Source organism: Geotrypetes seraphini, chromosome 8 (assembly GCF_902459505.1).
Source record: "Geotrypetes seraphini chromosome 8, aGeoSer1.1, whole genome shotgun sequence".
NCBI lineage: Eukaryota > Metazoa > Chordata > Amphibia > Gymnophiona > Dermophiidae > Geotrypetes > Geotrypetes seraphini.
The window spans coordinates 151490201-151503196 of record NC_047091.1 but is presented as its reverse complement, the minus strand read 5'-3'; the positions used below and the strand labels follow the sequence as shown (position 1 = coordinate 151503196).

Genomic DNA, 12996 nt, shown 5'->3' with positions numbered 1-12996 from the left:
AAGGAGAGATGGTGGATTTGAGGATGGTGGAAGGGAAGGGAAACGGAAGGGGATTTCAGAGATGGAAGATGGATGGTTAGCACGGAGAAAGAAGAAAACAACAAATGGGCAGGAGACCCTGGCAAGTGAGTTATCTGAAGACAACCAGAACCTGGGACCAACATGATTTGAATAATGACCCGACAACAAAAGGAAGAAAAAATAATTTTATTTTCTGTTTTGTGATTACAATATGTCAGATTTGAAATGTGTATCCTGCCAGAGCTGTAACCCTATACTTCTACTAAGACTAAGGGGTCCTTTTATTAAGGTGCACATTTAGCGTGCGCTAAATCGGTTAGAGTACCTTACTACAAGGACCCTAAGTATCAATAAAAAATTCAGTCTATGTTTTAGATTTCGACCCCTTATGTGATTGAGTTTGACACCCCTGGTGTAGATGCTGACTTACACTAGTATTCCATAACATAATCTGGGTGGCCAGATGCCTTATAGAATTAGCATTTAGGGTGTGATTTTGGAAATGGCGACTACCAAGTGTCAATCAGCAGTAGGGTGCTGTGTCCAGAATCACATCTATTTTCTTCTACAGATGACTTAAATGTAGACCAGCATTTTACAGGCCTAGATTTAAGATGTTTGACTCGTACCTAGGCACACCTATAGATACCTAAGGCCATTTCTGGAGTAAACCATGCCTAAGCCGGCCTTAGGCATCTGTAGATGTCTCTGTATGCATGCAAACAATGTCTACATTGTAGGCGTCCTTAGCTCCATCGATCTTTTATAAAACGTGCCTCTAGATTGGTCCATTAGGGTGGTAGGATGCCTACCGCCACCTACAATCAGGACACCGTTTTTAGAATCAGGCCCTCTCTGTGCACTATATCTAGGCACCAAATCTGTGACTCCAATTATAAAATTACTCCCACTGATTTATATAAAGTCCTGCAGGTAATGGAAACCAAAGTGACCATGGATGACAGTGACATTCCTATCAGTTGCTCGGCATGAGATTTTGGGCTCTAACCCCCACCTTTTACTCATAAGAACTCTATGAGTGTCAAGAGCAGTGCAGAGCATTCAGTGGGCCGGCCTGCACTAAAAACTGCTATCGCGGTTTTGTAAAGGAGGGGGGGGGGGGAATAAGCTATTTTTAATATTCCAGGATTGATTCCATTCTACAGATTTTCAGTGTACCTCTTTTTAGTTCCACAGTTTGATCATGCACATGCATGTGAGAGAACAGCTTTACCTGCTTCAAGTGGGATTCCCCTGGGAATTCCAGAGGGATCAAAGGCCAATGGAATGTGTCCACGGTATAAGTCAGCTCCACTCACACCCCGGAGCAAATGTTCATACGGGGACATGGGGTGATGATGGTCTGGCATATTGGTATGAGGAGATTTGGAATTGGTTAGTTCTCTTGGTGTGGGTGTGGACCTCCTCTCCTGAGACATTGGCTTTCCAGCAGTTATGTTTCCTACACAAAGAGCAACAAATTAGCCAAGTAAGCAATTGGAAATCCAATTTGAATAACAGAGGAAATCTGGGCATGAATTAAGAATTTTTCTTACCACAAAAGGAGAATCCCATACTGCTTCCTTTTTTGTACAAGATAAAGGTACTCTACCAAATGATAATACAAGCTTCAACTGGTGCAAAATTCCTGATGTGTTGGGTTTTAACTCAGCTGGGAACAGTGTTTTTACCCTCCTGCATGGCAGTTAGGAGAACACCGCTCCACCCAAACCAGGTGCTGCTTGAGCAGAATATACATCCATGCATAATAAATGAGGAGCAGATGCTAACCCTAAATCAAATCCTACCACCACCTACTTGTAAACATCTACTATAATAAAATGCTAAGCGCGCATGCGCACTCACCGCTGTGTTCCCTGATCTGTAGTTCCGTGGTCGGCAGGAGTGCGCATGCGCGCTTACCACGCATCTCTCTCTCGGAGACCCCAAGGAGATGTGCGAGCTTGCCGGCTCCGGATCCCTTACACTTCACGGACTGCTCAGCACACACAGCACCTGCACCGGGGAAGCACGCAGATCATCCAGCCAGCGTGAAGAGGGGCTACCAGCATCCGCCTTGGGCTCCACGTCGCCTCTTGTCACCGTGGCCGCCAGCTCGCGCTTAGGTAGATCTCGGCGGCAAACTAAACCCGCAGGCTCGCCCTTTCGCGTGAGGAAATTGAGGTGCAGATGACACGCGCATGTTGAGCCCTAGCTGGTGCTTGCGCCGGCGCGAACAGGTGGCTGAGGCCCGCAGCCAGTCTGGGAGAAGAAGATGTGCATGACCAGAGACGAAGCGCCCGCTGTCCCCGCAGGAAAAGTTCCTCGGCCTAGAACACAGTAGCCCGGCCCGCCAACACACCACGTGCCTGCATCAAAATCTTCAGCAAGACTGCTGGAAGGGGATGGAGCTCCTCTTTCGAGTCTGTCCCGGCAGGGAGAAGGGGTACTACTAGACAGGGGGATCAGGTAAGGGGTGCTGCTGGACAGGGGGGGGAGGTAATTCTAGCACCCGTTAATGTAATGGGCTAAAAAACTAGTACTCCATATATTGACTATGGATGGATTTTCAATTCAAAGTAGAGAATGACACGGGGACAAATTTGTCCCCATCCCCGCAGGAACTCAATTTCCCCGTCCCCATGAGTTTTGTCGCTGTTTCTGTCCCTGCCCCATTCCTGCAAGCTCTGCCTTAACCACACAAGCCTTGAACAATTATGATTTTAAAGTGTTTGAGGCTTGTGCAGATGAGGATGAACTTGCAGGAATGGGGCAGGGACAGGAAAAAAAACCTCATGGGAACAGGATGGGAAAATGAGTTTCTGCGGGGATGGGGAAAAATTTGTCCCCGTGTCATTCTCTAATTCAGAGTACCATGCTGTGTATGAGTTATTTACAGTATTAACATACATAGTGAGGTTTAATTCATAGTATTACCTTCGTGTTGACGCTGTGCAATTTCCCTTGTAGATACTGGGGAGCCTCTATGCAAATGGCTGCCAAAAGCTGTTCCATGGGCTGCCTGATGATCCTCATATGACACTGGGCTGTGGTGATGCTTCCCTTGCTCAGGCACAATCATAGACACACCCTTTGTAATTGACCCTCCAGAGTTTGTGCCAGGGCTGGGCCTGCTCTTCAGGCTCTCCTCATAACACGCCCTTTCCAGAGTCCGAGGATCCTGCATGACATCCAGGTGGTGCAGAGAATGAAAGTTCCTTCCAGGACTGCCAATGATGGATCGGACATCATGCTTTTTGGAACTTACTGCTGAAGAATTTGCATCATACTTTAAAGGTGTACCCTGGAGAAGACCCAAACAAGACCCAACCCCCCCCAGAAAAGAACATGTTACACAAATGTGCATCAAACATCAACCTCCAGTCAGCCTTATTTCCTTACTGGAGTGCTTTTAGCTTTCCTGCTCTTCCTTATATTCATATAAAAGGAATAGTCTCCCAGCACAGAATATATACCAGTTAGGTCAAGCAGGTATACTGAATTGCATTGTGGGTAAGTCAGGCAGCCATACTCATTTAAATTATCAATGTGGGCTACCATTACAATGTGTTATTTTACTGTTAACACCAGTTATTAGTGATAGGTCTCACTACATAAAATGGGACCTGTACTAAAACAGCACGAGTTAGTAGTAAAATAACAGGTCTTAAATACATAAAATGACTCCCATGGTGGGTAATTTTATAAAGGCATTTTGCACATACATGTTGGCATACCTGTGTATAATTAGCACACAATAAATGCTTAAGAAGCCCATAGGAGCAAAATGGGTTTCTTAGCATTTAGCGCACACTAATTGTTTGCATGAACTAAATTCATTAGCGCATCTTAGTAAAAGGAGCCCACATTGTAGTGCAAAGTGGTGGTGGTGGTGTACACATGGGTGGAGCCTGCACTTACGCATATAACGTAAAGAATACTATATAAGTTGCACAATAGAGTGCAACGTTTACACACTCACATTTACTCTTCCATGCAAATGTGGACTTCTACTCTATTCTATAACAGAATCCGGGCACAAAGATGCTGTTCTAGAATTCACGCTTAGAACACTGCATTTGAGCAGTCTTTATACAGAATTGCCCCCTAACCCCCAAATTCTATATATGGTGACTTCAAAATTGGTGTCGATCAGAACAGCATTTAGCCTGATTCTATAAAAGGTGCACACACTATATAATCGCGTTTAGTATCCATACATAGCTTAACTTTAAAGTGCATCTATTTAGGCAAAATAAAACCAGGCTTAAATATCTACCTCTAAGTTGTGCGTAAATAGGGTATACATTTCTCCCTCCGGATTTGCGGGGGATAGGGGCAGAGCCAGACCGTGAATGGTGAAATACTGCGAATATCTTCTGGTCCGGCTCTGACCCACCCCCACCCCCGCCTCCCTCCTGCCTTCCCCCCGGCATCCCGGCCTTACCTGTTGGTCTAGCAGGCTTTCGGGGCAGGAGCGATCTTCCTATGCTCCTGCCCCATGTAGATCGCCAATAGGAAATAGCTGCCGTGAGTTCCCGTAGTCTCTCGAGACTACAACGGGAACTCCCCACAGCCATTTCCTATTGGCGATCTACATGGGGCAGGAGTGTAGGAAGATCGCTGCTGCCCCGAAAGCCCGCTAGACCACCAGGTAAGGCCGGGACGCCGGGGGGAAGGCTAAACTATGGGTTTTTTTCTTTTTTTCCCCTCCCCCAAAAATTGCAAATATGTGAAATTGCGATTGCCGAAACCGCGAATGGGGAGGGGTAAGTGTATTCTATAACAATCTGTGCTTCTAAGATATGTCTTTCTCAATAAGTACTGGATTTATACAATATCAATACATAGTTTTCAAAAAGACGCCTCAGCCCCACCTCTCCACCACTGTAATAGTTTTATACTGTGGGAAGTTTACTGTGGCACTTCATCATTGGCTGTCTATTTGATTTACTTTTATATTCATTTAGTTTTTCATTTTATGCTATAGTTGCATATGTTGTCTTCGTGAATAAATAGTTTTTTAATAAATAGTTTTTAAATAATTTTACATTTTATGTTGTTAATATATATATACGTCTGAATAGCTGTTCAATACTTATCTCAGCTGAACCCGGGAGTCAGACCCGACATGTTTCGCACAAAAAGTGCTTTATCAAGGGTCTCCCAAGGCTGCCGCTGTCATCCGACTCCAACTAAATTGTAAGTAAATCAAATAGACAGCCAATGATGAAGTGCCACAGTAAACTTCCCACAGTATAAAACTATTACAGTGGTGGAGAGGTGGGGCTGAGGCGTTTTTTTGAAAACTATGTATTGATATTGTATAAATCCAGTATTTATTGAGAAAGTTTATAGCAACATCTGGATTTGAAGACTAGTGCCATTTATATTGAGCTCTAAGATATGTCTGGCAGGATGAGAAAGATGAAATTCAGTCCATGGCAATCCAAGAGGTACCAAGCTGTCAGGTGTAAAGCTGTAGAATGAGATGCAGAAAATATCCATGACTCTGCGCTAGAAGAGATGAAAAAGTCTGAAGAGGTATTGGTTCCTTGATACTGAGCTGAGGTAGAAGGGAGAACCAAGGATGCCTGGGCCACCGAGGGCCATCAGAATCATGGTGGCTAATTCCTGCTTGAGCTTGACTAGCTTCTCAAAGATGAGAGGGATTGGAGAAAACGCATAAAGAAACTTGTCCAATCCAGAAGAAACACATCAGGTTCCAGGCTTTGGGGAGAATACTGCCTGGAGCAAATTTGAGGCAACTTGTGATTGGGGGGGGGGGGTGCAAACAGGTCTATCTGAAGATTCCCCCAAAGAGAGAATATGTGATGCACAACTGAAACTTTGAGTGTGAAGACTGTCCAGATAAACCCTGCAAGTGTAGGAGGATGAGTGCATGGTCAGAACCTTGTGATGTGGAGGTGTGTGAAACAAAATCCCCCTGGAAAGCAAGGAAGAGCTCATCCACCATTGCAGACATTGTCAAAGTGTAATGTGTTGTGAGAGTGGCTCGCAAGCTTGAGACCACTGACATGCAAGAGTCTACTGAGGAGTCTTGAGATGAAGTCTCGTAAACGGAGTGACATGCACCGTGGAAGCCATGTGACCCAGGAGTACCTCAGATGTCTGGCCAAAATTGATGGAAGAAGATAAATCTGATCGCAAAACTGAATCAAATTTTGTTGTCTTCTGAGGGAGAAACACTCTGAAATAAAAGGTGTGTAGCAGAGCTCTGATAAATTGCAGATTTTAAGAAGGTTGAAGTTGGGAAAAAAAAGATTTCAAATCCCAACTGCTAGAAAAAGAGAATTGTGAACCAAATCGCTGCGAGAACCCATTGCGAGATTGGATCATTGATGAGCCAATTGTCCAGACAGGAAAAACCTGGAGACCCTGCATCTGTAACGCTACTGCCACTACAACCAGGCCCTTGATGAATACTCTGGAAGAGGATGCAAGACCAAAAGGCAGGACTTTAAATTGATAATGGCGCAGCACTATCTGAAATCTAAGTAATTTCTAGAAGGTTTAAAGCACTGGAATATGAGATCTAGGGAGCATAGCCAGTTGTTGCGATCTAAGAGGAAATATAAAGTTATCAGAGGCAACATATGAACATTTTCCCACCAGGAGAAATTTGTTCAGGCCTCTAAGGTCTAAAATTGGCCATAGACCTCCCTTCCCTTTTGGGATGACGAAATGCCGAAAGTAAAATCCCAGTTCCTCTGCAGAGATGAAACTTTTCTTTGAGGAGAAGAAGAGATACTATTTCCAGAAGAAGAAGAGACAACTTGAAAAGAGACTCTTTTGGAGGTCTGGAGACATAGTAATTAAGTGAAGAGAAAGCCATTCTCAGAAAAATGTTTGGCAAATCAGAAAAAGCTGTCAACACTCATCTCATTTCTATACACAAACCTGACTTTTCAAATGGTGTTCACTTGAAACTGAGAAGCATTCACCCCCCAAAGGGTGCACGGCTCCTCATATTTTTCCCCCTTGCAATTGATGAGGCTCCTTTGACCCCTTCTGTACCTGTGTAATTGAGCCTTCTTTCAAGGGCCGTGGTGCTATGGGGGCATCAGGTGCATGTCTCAACTCTCCACTAGGAATCTCGTGAATGGATCTCCCTGCTTCCTTCACAGTAGCTACTAAGGTTTCGTGAGGGGTTTTCATTTTTAAGGGGCCTGTCAGGCTTTCATGAGGCCTAACTTTATAGGTTTCCAGAAGGCCTCGTGGTGGAGTGCTTTCTTGCTTCAGTTGTTTGGCTTCTCTTCTGAGGTAGTCCTCATGAACCTCCACATAGGATCGAGGGATTCCTATAAGATAACCAACAATCATCTTTTCTCAATAATATGTATTAATAATAATGTTTTATTTGTTAGGATTTATTTATTGTCTTTTTGAAGAGATTCACCCAAAGTGGTGTACAGCAAACAACATAAGCAAGACAACTGCAGCAGTAAAAATATTCAAACAACAGTACATAGTATGGCACAGTATGCTATTTACGATGTCAACATTATATATAATAAAACATTTTAACAGACAGCAAACGGTTGTGGAACACATAAACAGATAATCCAGAGAAAGCATTCATATAGATACTTTTCTCCTTAAGGATTATTTAATCCCCAACAACAGATATTTGTGGTTAGAACTACTCCATATAAGCTTGGTAAATTCTCACACAAAGTCTCTAATTTATGTTGGTCCTGTGGGTTGTCAGTGGGAACGTTGCCTCGCATGATATTTCAATGCTCTCACCTCACGGTATACTGATATAAGGTTTGGAACACTATCTCATCCATATTAAAGATCCATGAACTGTTACATCTCAAAATTATTGTCCTTGGTTAGCAGGGCCTCACGCAACCTCTCTCAGAATCAAATGCTCGCCTCTTCAATATATAATTATTTTTGGCTATCAAAAATATACTGCATTCCTGGAAGAACTTATCCAATGTAGAATTTATGATCTGGTGGAACACTGCATGCATCACTACCAAATTCGAAAGGGTAATTGCAGAAAAACATCATTCCACTGGCGCATTTCTTAAAGTCTGGAGCCCTGTTCAAAACTACTGTGTTTTAAACCATTGACAAATAGTAATTCCGACTATATTGCTCAATGCATGTTCTGATCACTTTCTGTTGGTTTAATGTTAGTACGTGATGCTCGTTGAGTGTTCTCCTCCTTGTTCACATGTATTTCTACCGCTGATAATGTGGGTACTGACTCTGCTATGTACTACATTCATATGTATATATTACCATGATTTGCACAGTTAGTTTATTAGCTTGTTAATTTATCTTATAAAATCAATAAAATTTATCTTAAAAAAAAAGTACTACTCAGATTGCTGCGACTCCAGATGCAGGAGATTGCTCCGAAATACAGCAGCGTGTTGAGTCCTTCTGAACTTCCACTGTTTTGAGGAGTTGGTCTGATGGTCTAATGTTTATTATAATAAACTTTGTGTTTGTCAATTCTTGATGCCTAGGTTCTTTATTATTTTTTTTTTATTGGTTCTCCCTACTTCTTTCTCGTTTATAAAATAAGCAGCAAGAATGCTTGTAAATGCTCTGAGGCAGGCATAACATCAGCACATTTTATTTAATCCATTTTATATCCCGTCCTCTCCAGAGAGCTCAGAAGGGGTACAAGGTAAGGTACTTAATATTTAGACAAATTAGTTACATAATACTAATTAGTCAAATGGGTTACAGTGACAATTGTATAGTACAATTTAACTTCCTAAATTAACACTTGCATACCCAGAATTTATAGTTATATCCTAAATGAAGTATATGCAATATACTAATATCCTAAATTAAGTATCTTAAATTAAAAATTAGATAGTTCTAAATCTAATAGATGCTGGCACTGTCATCTTGATGTAGGGACACTGGATCATCTGCTGTTCTATTGTCCTTTGATACTTAACTTTTGGAAGTCACTATGGGGACAGATTAATACCATACTGGAGACATCAATTCCATTGATGTATGAGGTAGTTATATGTGGAATGTTATTGCATATTAAGCCCCCCCATGGACCGCTATAAATGCCGGCGTTTCCGGGATAGCCATGCAAATGATTGCTCGCAATTGGAAGAATTGGGAGCACCTTAGTTTTCCTTTTTGATGAGCAAGCTTATGTTTAACTTAAATATGAGAAAATGAATGCTGACATGCTGGGGCATAATAAGATATTCAAACTAGTTTGGGGTCCATTGACGTCATTTGTAGATTTCCTATACTTGCACTTTATCTTTATTTTCCATTGTTTTTTACCCACACATCTGGGAGGGGTGGGAGCGGGAGGGGGGGTATATCTTTTGTTTTGGTATTATTCCTGAAGGTAATGATGGAAGGGGGAGGGAATTTTTATCTTTTATATAGATATTGATTGATTATAAGTGCTTGGTTGATTATCATTATTTGTATATAAATTGTATTGCACTTTTTGTTGGCATTAAAAACTAAATAAAGTTAAAAAAAAAAAGTATCTTAAATTAAGTGTATGCAATTCCACCCCACCACCAGTCCCAGGAATGCCTACTTATAAGTACCAATATGCATATTATTATTAGCACATGTACTTATAAGCAAGTAAGCTGTGTGCTTTTAGAAAAGCCTCTTTTCAGTGTATATAAAAAAAGGCTTAATCCTTGGAAAAAACTTTTCTTTCTAAGACAATCTCTGTAACTGCATCATGCTTCTATGACAGACTGTGTCTGAATTCAAGAAAGCGTGGGATAGGCACGTGGGATCTCTTAGAGAGAGGAAGAGATAATGGTTACTGCGGATGGGCAGACTGGATGGGCCATTTGGCCTTTATCTGCCATCATGTTTCTATGTTTCTTACTGCTCTGGAAGTCCAAGTACAGAATAGTCACCAGAAAAATCACTGAATGACAGTCACCTTACAAGAGCTGCAATATAAGTTTCTCTTTCGTCTATATGTATCACTTTATCGCACCTATATCTCAGGTATACTGTAGCTTCTCAGAGTGTCCTAAATGTCACTATACTCAGGTATACTGTAGCTTCTCAGAGTGTCCTAAATGTCACTATACTCAGGTATACTGTAGCTTCTCAGAGTGTCCTAAATGTCACTATACTCCTGCTGGCTTGATACATATGTTTTGGTCATGTAAGAGAATACAAATATTCTGGTCATTTATTGTATTTTACTTACAGACTGTACTCAGTAAATGGATCCCTTTGAGAGCAGATCTACTGTTACTTTCTAATGGAAAGTTATTGGGTCTATCTAGGGGGAAAATGCATTGCTGTATAAAGCTTCATTATTAGCAAGAAGATGTATTCTTTTATATTGGAGACAATCTGACAACCCCCCCCCCCAACATACACATTTTCACCTTATGGAGAAATGAAATATTTACATTGTTAAAAATGGAATATTTGGATGTTAAGCGAGGGTCACCTCGTTTGTGGAAATGGTATAAAGAAATTTGGTCACCTATATAGGATGGTTTGTCTCATAAAGCTTGTAGTCTACTATTTAATTCATGATTCTGGAGCTATCATGGAGTGGGAAATGTAGAGAGGGGAGGTGGGTTGTTAATTTCCACAGTTACTTGTTACATTACTTTAACATTCTGTGAAGATTCCACGCAGATAACTTTACATTATCAATTGATTCAAAGATTATTTGTAAAAGCATGTATTCCGTTATGGTGTATATTAATGGAAAATAAATAATATAAAAATAAAAAAAAATAAAAAATCACTGCACGACCATCCATCTCCTCTATATCTCACCCCTCACAAGGTAGTACGAGACATGTTTGGAATTAAATTCAAAAGATTATTATTGTATCGGCACTGTTATTTATTACATCCATTGCCTCAACCAAAGCCACACAGACTACAGCAATGGCATTCTTCACTAGCCAATTGAGTTTTTATGATACCCTTAATGAATTCTGCATGAATTATATTTGCATACACTGCTTTTAATGCATGCAAATATACCTCATACATATGCTTTATAGATATTCTGAAAATCCAACTGGATGGGAAATTCAATAACTATCTTGAGCGGTTATGTGGTTTTCCATATAAAATGTGGAAGCCAACATTTCCACTTTGACAAAAAAACATCAAGAAAATGTCTCTTCTGGATATGATGTGGGACAAGACCACGCAACACAGTCTCCCTTACCTTGCGTGATTGAGCCTCGCATGTGGTGATGCTCCTTTAAATTATGAGGGCTGTGCCTATCTGCAGGAATGGCACGACCCATGAGACCTAAGATGGACAGAAAAATATCAAACTATGTGAAATAAAAGGTGCCGAACCCATATCTCAAGAGCAAAATGAAGAAGCCATGGTGCCAACAACAACAATAAACAAAGCTGAGAAATTTGAAATGATTAAAACAAATTATCCTTCTGTTACATCATCCTCCACTCTTGAAATGGAGTCATTTTTATTGCTAAGAAGTTAGCAAATTTTAATATTTTAGAAAGCTCTTTCTATGAAAGCTCTGCTATGACTTCGAATTTACTGTGCATACCATTAGAAGTATTCCAATCAAAATGTAAAATCATCACAAATCAATCGTATCAAGATCACTTAAAAAAAAAATTGTCCAGGTGACTAAGCAGTTGCTGGGTAAATTCCCAATCTAACTATGAGGGGGCTGCTGAAAGTTCTCAGCCCATCCAAGAAGAGAATGATGTGGAGCCATGAAACTGAAATGAAAAGTGTCAAGAAAAGTGTGGAATAACTTGTACGTTTCATGGCACCGCATCATTCTCTTCTTGCTTGGGCTGAGAATTTTTCAATGGCCCCTCATATACGGGACAGCGTAACAGTAGACAGCCTAAAAATGAATTTCTCTGACAGAAAGATCCAGATTCATTGACGAACCTTCAATGCCAGAAGACGAGAGGTCACGGACCGGTAAACTCCTTGGGATCCTCCCTTCCATCATATCATATGTACGTTTTATACTGCCACCTTCCTGGGAGGTACCAGAGACTCTGTTGTCCTCCTTGCAATTCTGAGTAGCAGTGACACCACCTGAAAGGGAAACAGACACATCAGATCCACAGGAAGGAACGAGTGTTGTGGTTATTTAAAACCAAAGACACTGAACTATTTTGACAGAATTAAATTAAAGGTTTCCTTTGAACTAAATAAATGGGTATGGCAATACCATCTACTAAATCTAGGAGGCACTGACAGTCATGTGAGATTTGGCTGATCCCAATGTAAGCAACGGAACTCCCTATGAATGGTCTCGTTGGCTCAGGGCCAGTGGCGTAGCAAGGGTGAGCGGTGTCCCGGGCGGTGGTGCCCCTCTCCCTCTCTCTTCCCCCACCGCCATGCACCCCTTCTCCATACCTTTCTAACTTTGTCGCAAGCAGCCACCAACTTGCTGCCTGCGTTGGCTTCGGTGCTCTCTCTGACATCACTTCCTAGGCGCGGGTCCCAGAAGGGACATCGGAGAGAGCGCCGAAGCAGACGCAGGCAAGTTGGTGGCTGCTCGCGCCGAAGTTAAAAAGGTACAGGGGACGAAAGGGGCGGGCGTGCACGCGGCAGGGGAAGGGGGGGCAGAGAGGTGCCGGCACTCTGAGCAAGACCGCGCCTGGGGTGGACTGCCCCCTCCCCCCCTTTTTACTACGCCACTGCTCAGGGCCAGCCCATCCATTAAGCAAGAACAGGAAGTTGTGTTTGGGGGCGAGCAAAAAACAGCTGAAATTAAAGCAAAACAATTGGTCCTGGCAGCCAGCCACATAAACTCAAAAGAACCATCAGCACATACTGTAAATTGAAATTTTATAGGATATGTGTGCAATGATCATGATTGTTGAATTTAATTGTTAAACTCTTGGGGAAGTGGGAATGCAGGGTGGGACCTGAACGCTAATTTTTTAATTTTTTAATTTATTTATTTTTGGGGGGGGGGTAGTTGAAAGGATGAGGGCTTGAGG

At 41.9% G+C, this 12996-nt stretch overlaps 1 protein-coding gene across 13 annotated transcripts in view; it reads right to left on the bottom strand.

The window, feature by feature from the left end:
• Positions 1-12996, bottom strand: part of NCOR2 (nuclear receptor corepressor 2) — an 844184-nt gene that overhangs the window by 70128 nt on the left and 761060 nt on the right. For all 13 annotated transcript variants that reach the window (XM_033955736.1, XM_033955745.1, XM_033955746.1 and 10 more), the window contains 5 exons: positions 11930-12082; positions 11219-11305; positions 7060-7343; positions 2959-3325; positions 1256-1483 (listed from right to left, as the gene is read on the bottom strand). In XM_033955736.1, the coding sequence (XP_033811627.1) occupies positions 1256-1483; positions 2959-3325; positions 7060-7343; positions 11219-11305; positions 11930-12082 (1119 nt within the window). The remainder of the gene's footprint in view (positions 1-1255; positions 1484-2958; positions 3326-7059; positions 7344-11218; positions 11306-11929; positions 12083-12996) is intronic.